General features: G+C 41.5%; 1 protein-coding gene across 1 annotated transcript; it reads left to right on the top strand.

Annotated features, from left to right (window-relative positions):
• The first annotated feature begins 5,959 nt into the window (after positions 1–5,959).
• LOC122972889 (dermatan-sulfate epimerase-like protein) lies at positions 5,960–12,844 on the top strand. The gene has a single exon (XM_044340287.1). It carries the CDS (start codon positions 7,157–7,159, stop codon positions 10,811–10,813), a length of 3,657 nt encoding a protein of 1,218 aa, XP_044196222.1. The 5' UTR covers positions 5,960–7,156; the 3' UTR covers positions 10,814–12,844.
• The last annotated feature ends 512 nt before the right edge of the window (positions 12,845–13,356 follow it).

Below are 13,356 nucleotides of genomic sequence, written 5' to 3'. Positions count from 1 at the left end.
CTTGGAGCTCCATCATACATCAGTAGCTCTCTCTAGCTCAATAAGTTTCCGATCGGGGTGTATTTCCTTTTTCTATTGCGTGAATCGTGTGTGTCTGTGGGCTCCAGACATGAAGCTATGCAATTGATTCACAGAGTCAAAAAAGGTGCAGATATTTCCTGACACTTCAGCGGCGGTGCATAACACCAGGTTCAATCAATGGGAGTTGCAGTGTACATAAATAGCTTGTGGGAAGGTTTGTTTTAGAACATGCACTGTTTCCTGACATCAGTGATGCACCATCAAAACAAAATCCCACGCAAAGAGATGGATCCAGCTCCAGTACTTCCAGGATCTTCCTTGATATCCTGTCTGCAGACATATCAGCCATGTCCACTCCACAAATGCAATCACCCCACCATGAATGAAACGGAGACACATGGCTATCAGCTCACATTTGGATTGCTCTTTGTACTCATCTGCTAGTATAGCAAAATGTTCAGACTTGTGTAATTCTTCCTTAACTTTTCATAGTAATAATGGGGCTGGACATTCCAGTAGCTCATTCTGAATGTTGGGGCTCCTCAGTGTAGCATTGCATGGAAGCTGCTGGGTCCTACTTCGAAATCAACTTATATTTCCAAAGTTTACTCTATTTAGAGTCTCCTCTGTTTCTCTTTGCCCCTTGAGAGGATTGTCCTGTTTGGTACACATCATGACAATATCTAATACCACTTTCACATGTTGGTGGCTTCTCTCAACAAATGCAACATTACCATACATTCAGTTTAGCACAGTCCCGCGGCTATTTGGTGCATGGCTTTCTCTGTAAGCAGTGGGATTTTCCTGAAATGACAGTTCTAGGAAAACTTGTCATTCCTGGTTGGGTCTCCGGTTCATCGATTGCAGACAGGTCTGGTGGCAGAGTCCTTGACAGCTCTGCTGGGTCACATTCTTCAGGCACTGGCCCTGGGCTGCTTCCAGTGTCAGTTGACAGCAATGGCTGTGAAAGCCTGTCTGTTGTGGAGTTTGGCGGCGCTAACGCGGTGCGCCTCTCCCCTGTAACGTTAATGGATTCATGTAACGTTAGCAGTGGCACCAGGCACCTCCAATCTTATTTTTTGAAAAACCTTGCAATGGACATTTGTTTTGCCATTGCTAGGTTAACTTTGTTGGTCACCAGGCTAGTTGTTTTTAAGCTACAATAACATTTAGCTAGCAAAGCAGCAGCAAGATCGTTTCTGAAAAACAACCAATTTGGCGCTCTGTGGGAGATTTCAGTTGGTAACGCCATTCAAACGTTCAATCACAGCACATGTCACACATGATTTAAAGTACAAAGAATTTTTATTATGTTATGTTATTATGTTATTATGTTTTACAATGGTATGAAATGCTGAATATCACATAAATAGACAGATATAAAGAGATAAGGAATGCAAACCACAGAAATAGCAGATTTATTACAAAAAAAGCAGCTCTTTGATTGAATGGGCCTAATCAAAAAGTGGGCAGCTAAGGTCCAGCCAGGCCCACCCACAACTATGCATCTGGGGGACACTAGTTGCCACCTGTCACTCAAGGATGTGCTCAGGATCCATGTTTGACATGTTCTTTGCAATCTACCATTTATTTTCTCTGATCAGATGTGCTTGAAAAGTCGCTAGGCAACCAGTGCCAAGCAACAACTTGAGGACCTCCTGCTCAACCCAAGGACCCTGCAGCTGTGGATGAGAGTGATTAGAGTGTTAGTTTACTGTAGTTGACATCATTCAATCATCTCACCACACCGAAGCTTCCTCTAATTAGGATGCTCAGTTGAACTCGTTCTCTCCAATACAAATCTGACGGGGAGGAATCGACATGCAGTGCTGTGGTGATTAGAAGTTATTCCAGTTAGTTTTGGAGGGAAACCTCAAAAGGATCACGGTTGTGTGCAACAGATGAACCTTCCCTCTCACTCACTCGCTTGGAGGAGCGATTTTCCAGCGAAGACAGGACATAATACAAGTGGAGGCGACTAAATGGAGATCAAATTAGTCAAAAGTACTCTGCTGAGAAACGTGGAGGTTGAACAGATGGACAATTAGGCTAATGGAAGTGAAACTCTGGGTAGTGCATATAGCAGAGGGGTTTACACTGCAAAAAATAAATAAATTAATGAATAATTTAGTCACTCAATTCAGTTTTAAAAATACACATATCTACACTTGTTTGTGAAACTGATTGAAGATTACTTGCATTGGGACATATTAACCAACTTTAAATAAAATGTAATTAAAAAATTCATTTTCACAGCCCACTGCCTTTTGTGTTTTTGGAAAACTACACGATATAGATTTTTTAAATGAGAACAAAACATTCAGTCTTAATCACAGATTGGAGCTGAAAAGAAGTTCAACGAGGAATTAGTCAGTTCTCACCACTGAGGATTGAACTTGCTGTGAACCATATCCACACATACACACATCCACTGACTAATATGACACTTACATCAGAGGACTGACCTGATTACTAACAATATGTAACACAATTACGGAGCATTGATGTTAAAAATTAAAATGTGCATCCTTGCTGCTTCTTCTGGCTGCCGTAAGACTGACTACAACATTATTTCCTGTCATTTCCCACCTGGTATTTGCTTTTGAAAGATGCAGAAAATTGGGGGGAAAAAGTGAACAGGGATATGTTTCCTTGAATTAACCTCTCTCCACTGGGGTGAGCCAATAATTCTGTGATCACAAAGAAAAGCTGAAACACCACAATGACATCACTGAGTCAAGTGTAGTCAAAGGCAATGTGTTGTTTAGGGTTGAAACTCACAGAAATGGCTCAATAATGAATTATATAAAGAATAATGAACAACAATTTTGCTCAGAATAGTGGGCGCAGGATGCAGAATGGAGGGTCCAATTTTTCAAGCAAAATAATGCACTAACAAAGGACAGATGCATGTCAATTACAGAAGAGAAGATTGGCTAACAATCATCTTTTTCCCCCTAAAATACACGGCTATATTATCCTCTAAAACATTTCATATAGTTGTGGTTCTACCATACTGGTTTGTTTAGGGATGTAGCCCATGGGCATCAGTAGTAGAAAATAGACAATGCATACATGATGTCAGCAATAGGTTTTTGAAAGGATGTTCAATAACGTGGGTTTACTGTAGCCTATCTGTCACTTTACTGCCTGAAATTTGGCCAAAGGAGAAGTAGTGAAGCAGGATAAACATGCAGAAACTATCACAATTGATAGTGTGAGACACATGTCATTCAACATATGGTACAGTATTTTTTGTAAAGCCTTAAAGGGGAAATATTGTGCTTTTTGTTATTTTTATACTGTTATGATGTCTATGTTAAACATAATCAAACTTCCAAAACTTGAAGTGAACATATGTAAAAATGAGAAAGTCCTAAGACTGCTGTGATTGACAGATGGCAAGATAAAACTATCCCTGCAAGACAAAATCCAGGGCTTCACTTTGCTCTGAATGTTTTGTTTGCAATGTTTTTTCTTCTTTCCTGATGAGCTGGCGCAGCTTGTCATGCACATAGATGGCCATCCATTCCATAGTCTTTGTGGCTAAGATTTTTTCCATGGGTGGATCGCATTTTCCACACGCATATTTTGGATTGGATTTGGGCTCGAGCATGTATTTGAGAAGTTGACATTTTGAGTAAGGAAGAGAAAAGGAGGTGAAATCCTATTAGGCCACTACTGTTTGTTTATGTAGCTTATGGAGCTGGAAGCTAACCAATCAGAACAGAGGCTGAACTAAGGGGCTGCATAAAAAACACTGTAAGATAAATAAGGAGTTTTATATATACCAGTAGAGCTCCAGAATAAAAATATAGACCTGGAAATGTGCATGAGATGTCCCCTAATATCTCCAGAATAGAAAAATAATTATTAAATTCCTGCTAAAGACACAGTTAAATAAGTTAAGATTAATTATTGAAACAAGTTCTAAATTAGTGTCTTTGTATTTTGATAAATAAGTTTAGACTTTCAGAGTAAACTAATATAAAATCTTAGGTTTTCTTGGAGCCTAGTGGCGATTAGTGATACTGTATCTTAAGACAATTTTGCATTGGTCTCAGCTTGTGGTTTTTAACCATGTGTTGTAGCTGAACACACTGTCTTGTCTTCTTTCAGTAAATTTCCAGCAGACTACAGAGATTCTGAAAGTAATTTTGCTGCTAACCACAGTCTAACCTACAGGTTTCATTCTGATGTATTGAAGCACAATATTGGAGAATGTTATAAAAAAGCAGTTACCACAATTGTTGACAACAGGGGCAACATTTACATAAAGGACTGGAAGCCAAGAGAAGTACAGTAATCATTTCATAATTATGAATATTATGTATATATTATATATATTACATAATTATAATAGATTATAAAGATAAAAAAGGGCAATTAAGTGGGGATTTGCTGCTTTGCCGAGTTGGCAGTTGAAGCAGTGGAGGAACATATGCTGATGTTTTTCTTTTTCTTAAAATAAGTTTTTAAAAAATCTGTCTGGTGTTTACAGAGTTCTCAAGCCTTTTCTTGATTCCAGAAATACAATCTTAATGTTTATGAAGCAATCTGATTGATCTCGTTTCAAGATTATCATCACTGTTTAAAATGAAGCTGCTTTTTTTTTTTTTTGCAGTGTATCTTCTCTCCATATGGAAGATTTTTGTCCTTAGAGAGATTATTGTGCGTGTTTCCTGCAGTGATGCTGATAAGGCCAACTGTGTGCCTGTAGCGTGTGCTTTTGAGCTGTGGGGAGGAAAGAAAAAGCATCATGCAACAGTGGTCCCTGTGGGATAGCATGCTGCAGAACACACATGTGAGCTGAGTACAGAGAAAGTGATCCATCATTAAATGAAGATGCTGCCCAGAAGCTTAATATACACAGAATGAGCTGATCAATGAGTCCATGGTGCCACGTGTTAGGACAGGCAAATGTCACACATTTCTCGGAGGAGGGATGCTTTTGAGGTTATTGGATGCCTTTCTGTCGCCTCAGGAAATGCGTTACAAAGGCATGCAACTGAAACAGAGGATAAAAAGATGTAATAAGACATTTAGGGGGGAGAAAAAGGCCATTTCAAATTAAATATCTTAGAGATCTATCCTGTAATGCAAATCATTTGTATGATATGGATCCATCTGATATTGGTACAAATGAAGGTGCAAATGTCAAATAGGGAACAAAAATTTGAGCAAAACTACTCATAGTCAACACAAAAATTCTGGTTTTATTTTAAGATAATAGTTTGACATTTTGGGAAATGAAATTTTATTTGCTTTCTTGCAGAATGTTAAATGACAGATTGATATCCCTGTTTGTTCTATTTGTCCTCTCAATAAGGCTACAGCAGCCAGTTATACAACAGCTTAGCTTAAGTAGCATATGTTTCTACACTTCTGTTTTTATATGGATTTAACAAATGAGATATGTGTTAATTAGTGAGCTATAGCAGTGCTGGTGGGTGGGTTTTTTTTCTTTTTTTTAACCTTCGGACAGCGCCAGGCTAGCTGTTTCCCAAAGCTAATCAGCTGCTGGCTGAAACCTTACATTGAACAGATAAATATAACAACGGTAGTGATTTTCTCATATACTCTCTGCATGAAAGCAAATAAGCATATTTCCAAAAATGTCAAACTATTCCTTTAAAGGGCTGCAATATCAGTTGAGTCTTTATTGCCAGAAAGAACTTAGTGTCTCTTAAGTGTGGGTCAATACATACTACCCCTCTCTATATTAGTTTTTTTATTACATTGCTTGTTTCTGTTGTCTTAGCCTCCCTCTTGTTTTTGTGCACTTTCATTTACCCATTGAAGGGTCACTTTTTTGCAAATAAGAAGTCATTCCCGTTAACTTGTGTAAAATGTTAAATTAAATAACACTTGGGGGCTGGTAGGCTATTAAAAAAACTCATCACTTGTATGATTTCCCCCTCTAAAGTCTTTATATTGAGCAGGAAAATAAGTCAACCACCCCGTTAGGAATACAGAGAGAGAGAAAAAAAAAAATCTATGAAATGAATATTCAGCCTTCCCACTCTACATGAGAGATGAGGCTGGGCTTCTGAAGTCACGGCTCCCTCTACAGTTTGTACAGTGGAAATTTTCCATCCAGTGCAGGAAAACAATCAAACTGACTGTGTTGAACAGTCGAGAGGACACAACGGGAGACGCGTCCGGAGAAACACACACATACACAGCCTTTACTTCTGAGATGTGTGTCTCCAAAGGCAGCGGGCACGTAAATATCTCTCCGGTGTAGATTTACATGTGGGATCTCCAGCATTTGAGGGGCTTATTTACTGTTTCCCTTCGGACAATCGGAACAATGTCTCATTCTTTGAATACTTGAGGAGTGACGACAACTTTCCTGTTTTCAGACTTCACCAGACTAATCGCGGAGGATAAAGCGTGGAAACTGGAGAGGGGGGGAAAAGGAGAGGACCCGATTTGACAATGCAAGGGGATCAATTTCCAGATCAGGATTTGCAGATTTAAGCACCAGGCAGTTAAGGGTGTCTGCAGCGGGATACCAAGCGATGTTGTCTGCGGAGATGCGTTGTTTGCCGAGGTTCATGTCCATGGATGTTGCAGCTCGGTCGGGGTGCACACGGAGTCTTTGGGTGGCTGTGATTGGACCTGACACAGACTGGGGCTGACTGATGTTTGTTCGAGAGGAAATGTTTTGGGGAGGAGATCAATATGAGTTAGTGGCGCACGCGAGGGGGGACATGCCAGTCTTCAGGAGCATCCATATTACTATGAGGACCGAGGAAAACATGCACACATAAGCTAAAGATTTTTTTTTTCTGTGTGTGTGTGTATATGTGTGTCTTGGATTGCAATTTAAAAGAGAACTGAACGATGTTTTCTCCACCAGACATTGATATTTAATGTGATGTGTTTTGCTGCCTTTGCAAACTGTTACAAGATTGTTACAAGTGGATATGGAAAGTGTTTGTTCTTGCACTAAAGTTTTTTCTTTCTCCTTCCTCTTGACTATCATGCATGGGACTTTTTTTATATTGCACCCCGAACAAATATATATTTACCTGGATTTTGACTGAATCACAACTGAAGTTATGGGACATTACAACAACATTTTTTATGGAGGAAAACATCCAGCTCCCTAATTTTGAAACCCAGTAAAATGTATTCACAAATGCCGGGCAACATGGCAGTTAACTGGGTTGTATATTCTGTCTTTTTATTGCCGCTGTTCGCAGTGGGGGCGGCTTTCTCGGGGGTCTTCAATGCCACGGACAGAGACATTTTTACAGATGATTTGCTGCAGGTCAAGCTCACACATGACAAAGCGACCGAGCAGTGGAAACACCACTCTGCTGATTCTCACCCCAACCTGTATTTTAACCAAGTGGATGTGTTGCACTTGAGGCAAAGGTCCTCCACCACCCACAGTCACATATTCAAAGTCATCCGGGCGGCGGTGCTCACCATGTTGTCTAATGTTCCTTTTTATATGCCCCCTGCAAAACACGAGGAGTTTACAAGCAAGTGGAATGAGATTTATGGGAACAACCTGCCTCCCTTGGCTCTCTACTGCCTGTTGTGCCCAGAGGACTCTGCTGCCCTGCAGTTTCTTATCAAGTTTATGGATAGGATGGCTGAATACCCAGACTGGAAGGTGACAAGTGCCCCTAATGACGAAGTTCCCATGGCGCACTCTCTCACTGGGTTTGCTACTGCCTATGACTTTATTTACTCTTACCTAGATGGACGGCGGAAGGATGTTTACCTCAAGAAAATTCGCTCTGAGACGGAGGAGCTGTATGAGCTCTCTAAGTACAGGGGGTGGGGGAAACAGTATCTCCAGAATCATCAAACCACTAATATATTAGCCATCATGACTGGTGCAATAGTGGTGGGTTCGCATGATGACCCAGAGTCCATGATCTGGAAACAAGTGTCGGTGAACTATATGGAGAAAACAATGTTTCTCCTAAACCATATTGTTGATGGGTCGCTGGACGAGGGAGTAGCCTACGGGAGCTACACAGCCAAGTCCATCACACAGTATGTCTTCTTAGCTCAGCGCCACTTCAACATCGACAACATGCAGAACAACTGGCTGCGAGGACACTTCTGGTTTTATTATGCTACTCTGTTGCCAGGGTTTCAGAGAACAGTTGGCATAGCAGACTCCAACTACAACTGGTTTTATGGTCCAGAGAGCCAGCTTGTCTTTCTCGACACATTCATCATGAGGAATGGAACGGGTAACTGGTTGGCTCAACAGATTAGAAAGCACCGGCCCAAGGATGGTCCCATGGGGCAGTCATCTGCCCAGCGCTGGGCTACACTTCACACAGAATACATCTGGTACAACTCCCACCTCACACCACAACCTCCCCACAACTTTGGCAAAGCCTGGATGCATATTTTCTCAAACTGGGGTGTGGTTACCTACGGAGCTGGGCTGCCCAATGGTCAGGGTAATACTTTTGTCTCCTTTAAGTCTGGCAAACTGGGTGGCCGTGCAGTCTATGACATTGTCCATGACAAGCCTTACTCCTGGGTGGATGGCTGGAACAGCTTTAACCCAGGTCATGAGCACCCAGACCAGAATTCTTTCACATTTGCCCCTAATGGACAAGTATTTGTGTCTGAAGCACTTTATGGCCCAAAATACAGCTATCTTAACAATGTACTGGTGTTCAGCCCGTCTCCTACCAGTCAGTGTAACACTCCCTGGGAGGGTCAGTTGGGGGAATGCGCCAAGTGGCTGCGCTGGACTGATGAGGGGGTGGGTGATGCAAGGGGGGAGGTGATAGTCGCCTCCTCGCACAGGGACACCATGTTTGTGAGTGGTGAAGCTGCATCGGCTTACTCCCCCGCTATGAAACTAAAGAGTGTGTACAGAGCTTTGGTTTTGCTCAACTCACAAACGCTGCTGGTGCTTGACCATGTGGAGAAGTGGGGTGATTCACCAGTGAAGTCACTCAGTGCTTTTTTCCACAACCTTGACATTGATTTTAAATATGTTCCTTTCAGATTTATGGACAGATATAACGGTGCAATGATGGACGTGTGGGACGCTCATTATAAAATGTTCTGGTTCGACACCCAGGGTCACAGCCCTGATACCAGGATACAAGAGGCAGAGCAGGCGGCTGAGTTTAAAAAGAGGTGGACACAGTATGTCAATGTCACTTTTCCAATGACAGGCACCGTCAGCAGAGTGGCTTATGTGCTACACGGACCATATGTCAAAGTGTCCAACTGTAGATTTATGGATAATAGCAAGAATGGCGTGAGACTTTCTTTAACCATAAATAACACAGAGAAGATCGTCTCTATAGCTACAAACTACAAAGACATAGGAGCAAGGCTGACTTATTTAGGATTTGGAGGTCACTGTAAAGTGGAGGACAGATATCAAATCACACGATATGGCCTTGGGACACAACTCATCCCCAAACAAATAAGTAGTGATAATCAGCTGTTTGACTTTGGATTTACAGTCAATGTGATAGCAGGGGTTGTTCTCTGTGTGGCCATAGGATTTTTGACCATGCAGAGAAAGTTTTATGTCTGCTTCAGCAGGCTGATGCGTTACGCCCTCCTCTCCGTGCTCATCCTGTGGATAGCCGAGTTGCTGTTTGTGTCTAACAGCTGCGATCAGCTTCTCTGTGGGGTAAAATGGAAAGGTGCAGGTGCCAAAAGCGAAGTAAACAAACAAATCAGACTGTATGAGCAGCGCCGGCTCCCCCTCCCTACTGTCCTCATAACAACCCTTCCCGGTTCAGGCTCAGAAATACTCAAGCACCTTTTCTACAACATCTCTGACTTTGTTTACATTAGGGTTCCCACCGAACATGTGGACATTCCAGAGACTGAGTTTGAGTTTGACTCTCTTGTTGATGCCTGTGAGTGGTCAAGGTCAGATGCTGTGCATGGACGATTTAAGATTATCCAGGGCTGGCTGCATTCGCTGGTCCACAACACCAAGCTGCATTTGCAAAACATTCAGCTGGTGGAGGGCAGCAGGGTCAAACAACCCCAGAAAGTTGGCCCCTCCAGGGACAGAAAGAAAAGATCTAGGAGGAGGGAGCCAACATCTGAGCTGAAGGGCAAACTGAGAGCCAGTCTGGACAGAGATGCAGAGTATGTTAGGGAGATGAGACGCCATGTTGCTGAGTATCCCAACACCCGTGTGGTCCTCAACATGCGAAGTGGAAGCTGGGCGCTCAAACTGCCTTTCATCCAGGAGGTTGTGGGACCTTCACTGAGGACAATCTATTTGGTCAGGGACCCTCGAGCATGGATTTATCTCATGGTATATAACAGTAAACCCAGCCTTTACTCGCTTAAGAACATCCCACAGCACCTTTCCTTGATATTCAAGGAGGATGCTGTCAGGGATGGTTGCCCAACTGTGGCACCAGAGTTTAAAATAATACAGAGGCTGCTGTCCCGTGCGGAGACAAACCCTGTCCTGATACTGGCTCATCTGTGGCTGGCTCACACCGCAGCAGTGCTGAGGGTCAGCGAGAGCCTCCCCGAGGAGTCCTACCTCCAAGTGAGGTTTGAGGACGTGGTCAACTTCCCCCAGGAAACCGCGGAGAGCATACACACATTTCTAGGGGTGCCCGTCTCACCCGCAGCCCTCAACCAACTTATATTTACCACCTCCACAAACCTGTACAATCTAATGTATGAAGGAGACATTTCACCAGCCAATATTAACATGTGGAGGCAAAATATGCCACGAAAGGACATCAGATTAACAGAGGACATATGTTGGAGTGTGATGAAGAGGCTGGGTTACACCAGATTTGCCAGTTAACTTACTGCTGCTGGTCAGCTGATACGGAGCTGTCTTGTTTACTGTAGCTGCCAGTCTCACTGAGTTCTGTAAAGTTGTTTTTGCACTGACCTTAAATTTTAAAAAGATGTTACAAATTGAGGAAAAACTGGGTAGCATTAGGCTAAACTGTCTGTGTTCAAGTTTTTTTTTTCTTTTTCTGTTAGTTGTATTTTTTTTGGGTGTGTGTACGGTGATGTACCAACTACAACAACAGATGTTTGTGATGGAGGAATATTTTACATTAAAATGGGTGGAAGGAAGCTTCTGTTAATATTCTTTTCCCCCAGCAGCCCTTCACACTTACTTGTAGCACTCTTTTATTGAGTGATACTCTAGACCTTTGCTGTCTTACATGCAGCTGTGTCTTAAAGAGAAATGCCACTGAATTTCAGCATAAATTTTGTGTTTTTACAGCGTCTTAGAACAGCTCAGTTTCTCTGTGAAGATTATATTCTGTGTGTCTTAGTAAGAGATGAAAAATGGGAGTTTCTCCCATCCCTAATCTGTGATGTCAGAAAGCTGTTTCTGCAAAATTCATATCTGTTATTACTGGAATTATTTCAGCAAGATCAAGGGATATTTACTGGTTTTGGAACAGATATGTTATGAAGCTCATTAAGAAGTAAGGCTCATATTTATTGACAGTCTTAATTTGTAGCTTTGGGAGAGAGCTTTCATGAGGACTAATTTGGTTGTCATAAATTTTAATATCTGAATTTTGAGTGCTGTTTCCCTTTAAAACTGTTGAAAAATAATGCTGCATTGTATAGACTCTTGCAAAGCAGAGAAAATGATGACAGTAGAGGTAGTGCTTTATTGCTGTAATATAGACATATAAAAGAAATGGATTGTATTTTCATTATAAAGGGTACACCAATAGAGGGATTTTATTTGAAGCTCAAAAGATGTCAAGACGGTTTGGTGGCTTAGCACTTTCACAGGGACTGTTTTGATTGTATATGGGATTCAGTGCATTTTTCCAAAGCTAACTTTACTGTATGTACTCGATTAGCTTGGAAACATAAACATCTGAAGATATATAAACCTCTGAAGTTATTATGTCTAGAAGAAAGAAAGTTAGAAGTATTTATGGGTTCCAAAGACACATATCCCAAAGGATCAGGAATGAATATGATTATTATAACTCCCTTTGGCATTTATTGAATTAGATCAGAGGGAAGTGCTTAATAGGGATCAAACTAAAAAAAAAAAAAAACTGTCAGCCTTGACACATTTCTAGTCAAAGCAATTTCCAAAGCATCCCCCTCAGCTACTCATATTAATCTGCAAAATGCCATAACTGAGGCTTACCCTGTGTTTTATTGCTGTGCTAAGGCCCAGAGGAAATGCAAACAGCACAAGTTTCTATTTCCTGTCCTGGTCGATCAGATATCAAATGATCTTTTGGGCGTTTGTCTTGAAAGCGTTCAGAAAGAAGTGGATCGAGCAGGGGTTGAATATGAAGTATAGTTTTAAAAAAACAAGTCAGAGACCATTTCTACTCTGTGATGTTATGCTCTTTTGGCCAACAAGCTGGGCAAAAATATATGCTCCTCACTAACCTTTAATGCTGTCTCGCTTAAACATTTTTGTACTGTAAATGGATCACATTTAACATAAAGATGGTACACTCTATTATAGACTCTCAATCGCATCTGTACACAGGAAAAAAAAAAAAAAACGCATTGTGCTCATTTGGAAATATCCATCTTTTCTCAGCTAGAAACAGTCCTGTTTGTTTTCTTCTCTATGAACACTGAAACCCTTGACTGCCTGGAAAACCTGTTTGATGTTTGTGGTCTTTGAATGTGTAGACTTGGCAGACATGCTTTCACTTTGGTGTTGCAATCCTGTTACCAACTCTGTTTTGTATTTGCTCGTGGGGATATGGTTCCTTGCTTCTGTGGCCTTGAATTACAATCATTTTCTTTATAACGGTTTTCTGTGGGCTCTGGAGCAGAAGGTGGAGATAATGTAAAGAAAATAATAAATTCATAAATATATTGGCAACCAGTCTCGATGCAGTGTATTATCTCGTACTAGGATTACATAACATCCATCCTCATTAGCTGCAGATATTGTTATTACACCCGTGTTGAACTAGCTATTATCTATCACTACAAAAGACAGAACATACATTGTAATTTGTTCACGGTTTCTTTCACTATGGTTACTGCTAACCCACTAGTAAAATGTCAACTTATGCAGATGTCTCTGTGCTGCCACAATTATGCAGCAGCGAAATCTCCATTTTATTAGACACGGATGGCAGAAGCCTAATTGCTTATATGGGTGACGTGCATGACAAGGAGGAGCTAACAATTAAAAACATGTCAGGAAATTCTTATGTCATGCTCTGACTGAGATGGGAACTTGAGGCGCATTAAACATGCCTTAACTGGAGCAGGCTTTGAAAGAGCGCATGCCGTGTCTCATGTCTCAGAATGGTCTCAGTGAGTCAGTCATTTCATTACTCATTTGTTCTTGATCCCTCCTGTAACACTCTAATGCTTGGCAGGGTC

This window comes from Thunnus albacares, chromosome 21, assembly GCF_914725855.1.
Source record: "Thunnus albacares chromosome 21, fThuAlb1.1, whole genome shotgun sequence".
NCBI lineage: Eukaryota > Metazoa > Chordata > Actinopteri > Scombriformes > Scombridae > Thunnus > Thunnus albacares.
This window is presented reverse-complemented; position numbering and strand designations above follow the sequence as displayed.

What these genes read in the sequence shown, in the direction of transcription:
- LOC122972889 (XM_044340287.1), top strand. Translation starts at nt 7,157, where the DNA reads ATGTATTCACAAATGCCGGGCAACATGGCAGTTAACTGGGTTGTATAT.